Here is a 4,344-nt window from a genome sequence, read left to right on the forward strand (position 1 = left end):
AGGACTTTTGCATAAACAACACCTTCTCACCTGGACCCAGATACCTCATTTGTTCTCAATAGATCCCTTTGACTCTTTGAGATACCAGATTATCAATGAATGTTGTGCAACCACTCACTCTGAATTTCTCCTTAAAAATCCAAATCCTTTGTGGAAAAATCCATCTTTTTTCATAACTCTTCCCTTCAAAAAGAATGAAGACGTTAACCCCACAAAAGCTAGTCATAGAGGAATGAACCCAGAACATTTGTCCTTGGCTAAGCAGGAGTTATCCACCCTTGTTTCAAAAAACCTTATTGAACCCACAACTTCTCCATGGGCGTGTGAAGCTTTCTATGTTAACAAGCATGCTGAACAAGTCCGAGGAAAGCTTAGATTGGTAATTAATTACCAAGATCTTAATCATTTTCTTGCCGATGACAAGTTCCCTTTGCCAAATAAAAGTGCCATTTTCCAACATCTTTCCCATGCCAAAATATTTTCAAAGTTTGATCTCAAAGCAGGATTTTGGCAATTAGGAATCCATCCAGAAGAAAGATACAAGACAGCATTTTGCATCCCAGACCACCATTATCAATGGACTATAATGCCTTTTGGCCTTAAAAATGCTCCATCTCAATTCCAAAAGGCAATGGTAACATTGTTCCAACCGCTTTTGTCAAATGCTTACTGAATTCTACAATTTAGTAAAAACTCAAGGGATAATGCTTTCAGAAAAGAAAATGGTCATAGGAGTATCTTCTATTGACTTCTTGGGTGTAAACATTTCAGATGGAAAGTACACTTTGCAGCCCCACATAGCAGTTTCTCTTAGTGAATTTTCAGATACGCTCACCAGCACTTAACAGATCCAGCAGTTTCTTGGCATTGTTAACTACATGTCAGATTTCATCCCAAAAATCTCCAGACACAGAGATTGTTTGTCTAAACTATTGAAAAAATCTCCCCCACAATGGAATCCAGTTCATACAGAAGCAGTCCAACAATTGAAAAAATTAGCAGAAAAACTTCCCCCTTTGCAGATTCCGGGAACAGGCAAACGAGTTCTACAAACAGATGCAAGTGATGAGTATTGGGCAGCAGCTCTCTTTGAAGAAATTAATGGCAAAAGAAATATTTGTGGATATAAAAGTGGTGCATTCAAGCCTTCAGAGCTTCATTACCATTCTACTTTCAAAGAAATCCTGGCAGTCAAACATGGAATTGAAAAGTTCCAGTTTCACCTCCTTGGCCGCAACTTTCTTGTAGAAATGGATATGTCCTCTTTTCCTAAAATGCTCCAATTCAAAAAAAAAATGCTCCCACATCCTCAGTTACTCAGATGGTCAAATTGGTTTTCACAATGGTCTTTCCAAGTCAAACACATCAAAGGCATAGATAACCTTATCACTGATTACCTTTCTAGAAAGTCTCCAGTCCTTCATACCACAATAATTCCTCCAACTTTATGTGTATATCCAATAACAGATCCATCCTCATCCTCAGGCCCTTCTACTGCAGCCCCTAATGATATCCTTAAGATGATAGAAACACTTCCTCCAGAAATAAAAGACCAAATAAAAATCTTGACCCTTCAAGCCAGATCAAAAAGAATCATTAGAGTCTTCCATGATTATCTCAAAGAACACCAACGTCATTTCCTTGCCCTTTTCCCAGACATTGAGCAACCATGGAAAACTCCATTTGTATTTTGGCTAACAAATTGGATTGTGGTACACTACCTCTACATGTGGTACTTACTCAATAAGTACTACTTATGCCTCCATTTCGAACCAGAATTTTACTTATACATTTTCCCTCGTGAAAATAAATATTTTCACAAATTCTAGTCTGAAATTTTGAAAAATGATGCTCATAATGGCCAATGGTTCAAGTATCCCAAGATAGATCACCCCCGTTTTAGTAGCAAAATTTCTTCTGTATGCATAGTAGCCAAGCTAAATTCCAAAAATAATGTTCAAGGATAAGGAATCCTCCACCCTTCAGATATACGTTGGGTGACTAATGCTGATGGTACTCTTCACACCTATGTGGACGTGTCTTGGATATCTTGTCACTATTCCCTCACAATGGCAGAATCTCTCAATCAGGGAATCTTCCCAGACATAGTACCAGCCGACCCAGATGTTTGCAGACAGCAATGGCCACATGAAGACCATTGGGAGATGCCTAAACCTTTATTTGGCTATGATGACCCTTACTATCATAATCATTATCCAGATGCAGATGTTGATGAAGAATGGTTTCAACGTAAAGATGGGTGGGATGATTAAAGATAGATATATGCATATATATATATATATATGTTGTAAAAAAAAAAAAAAGTGTCAGCAGCCACTTTTGTTGACTTTTCCACCTAGCCAATTATGTGATCTTAAAGCAAGAGATACGGCAAAATAATTGTAAGGAAAGGAAGGAAGCTCACATAATTGGCTTCGTGGAAAAGTCAACAAAAGTGGCTGCTGACACTTTTTTTTTTTTTTACAACATATATTTATATATATATGCATACAGTAAATATATTGCCATTTAAGGGCTTTTTAATATGAGATGCAATCAAAATGTCACTGTTAGGTTATATGATATTTTTTTAAATTTCTTGGTAACAAGTTTCTTCTTATCCTCTCACCTTAAAGAATGCATAGGAGTCAATTCCATGAAGAGACTTTTATTCGCTATTTTAATACAATATAGTAGAAATAAACTAATTCAAATTGCCATAATTACATTGTTATATAAGCAGCCTCTACCTTGTCCCTTTTCCCTATCGCATAGTGTATCAAATATCAAACCTCCCTAGCTAGCACCATGGAGTTGTATACACATTTTGGTTTTGTGGCAATTCTTAGAGAATCCCTCAAAAATTTCTTAAAACATGGGAAGCTCATGGCTTCCATCACCTTACTCATCCTTTCTCTTCACTCATTGCTCTTCTTGGCAAACACTTTCTCCATTAAACCATTGCTCAAAGATCTTATCACTAACGCCGCCTTCCTACAGCTCACAACTCCGGGTACCTCTGAATTTGCAAAGCTTGTCACTGCTGTGCGGCATGATATCCAAGTCTTTGCTGAGTTGGAATGGATTTTCATTGTTACCACCTATGTCACATCCTTATTCTGTGCTGCAACCACAATCTTAGCATCAGGGGTAGCACATAGAGGAATAGACATATCCATCAAAGAATTACTATTGAGAGTAGTGAAATCATGGAAAAGACCCCTCATTACTTTTTTTTACTTAACTTTGTTCGAGTTAGGCTATTGTTTCCTAACATGGGCAACTCTCGTTCCCTTGGTGCTGATTTTTCCAGATCATGTTACTTTATCTGAAATCATAATTTTCATTCCAGCAGTGGTTTTCCTTAGTTACTTGGCTGTTGTTTGGAATTTAGCATTTGTGGTGTCAGTACTAGAAGAAAAATGTGGAATTGATGCACTAGGAAGGGCTGCAGTGCTAGTAAAGGGCTTTAAGTTAAGTGGGTTTTTTCTGAATATTGTGTTTGGAATACCATCCTTGGTTTTGATTCCGGGTTTTAGGTTGGCCAACAGCGAAAAATCAACAACAATTAGAGTATCTGTTGTGTTAGTTATGCTCAATTGTTTGTGGCTGATCAAGATGTTTGCATTCATGGCGTTCACTGTCTTCTACTATGAGTGCAAGAATAACCTGGGAGAAAAAGAGATTGAGAGCTTGGAATACACTAAACTATCCACTGCCGAACAAATTAGTGCAGATATACCCTAAGAAAGGAAGGATATTTCTCTGTGCAATGTAAAAGATCATGTTTCATTTCCTTCTTCTTTTCCCTCGCTTGGACTAATCTATCTTGCTTTGTAATAAACTAATAATCATATTTCTGTTTGAGTTGTGTATTTCCAGTTTCAAGGTTCACTACAATGATGTTTGAAATTTGGAGGAATTGAACCTGATATTACAGTGTTAGATGCAGTAAAATGTTTAAAATTATATGATTAAATATATATTTGATCAATAAGAAGTCTGTATCCTTGTGATGCATGCATGATAGTATGATACACCAAATACTGATTCCCTGTATTCACTGATATTCTTCATTTCATAATAGTCCATTTCACAAACATAAAAATGTATTTTCTGGATCTAATAATACACAAATTGACACACCATTTAAAATTTTAAATAGCGTAATATTGATTAATTTAGGGCCGTAAATGCGCTAGGCCATTCTTAAACAATCAAGTTTGTTTTGATAAAGAGCTCATTAATATTTGTTTGTTTATAAACAAATCAGGCTTAAGTCTTAGTTTTAGATTTGTTTAATAAAAGTGTTGCGTCCAAGCATAAGAAATTTGTTTATGAACA

At 36.3% G+C, this 4,344-nt stretch overlaps 1 protein-coding gene across 1 annotated transcript; it reads left to right on the forward strand.

Annotated features, from left to right (window-relative positions):
* Positions 1-2,808: 2,808 nt before the first annotated feature.
* Positions 2,809-3,747, forward strand: LOC142635823 (uncharacterized). The gene has a single exon (XM_075809896.1). The coding sequence runs from the start codon at positions 2,809-2,811 to the stop codon at positions 3,745-3,747; it is 939 nt and encodes a 312-aa protein (XP_075666011.1).
* The last annotated feature ends 597 nt before the right edge of the window (positions 3,748-4,344 follow it).

Source organism: Castanea sativa, chromosome 1 (assembly GCF_040712315.1).
Source record: "Castanea sativa cultivar Marrone di Chiusa Pesio chromosome 1, ASM4071231v1".
NCBI classification, from domain to species: Eukaryota; Viridiplantae; Streptophyta; class Magnoliopsida; order Fagales; family Fagaceae; genus Castanea; species Castanea sativa.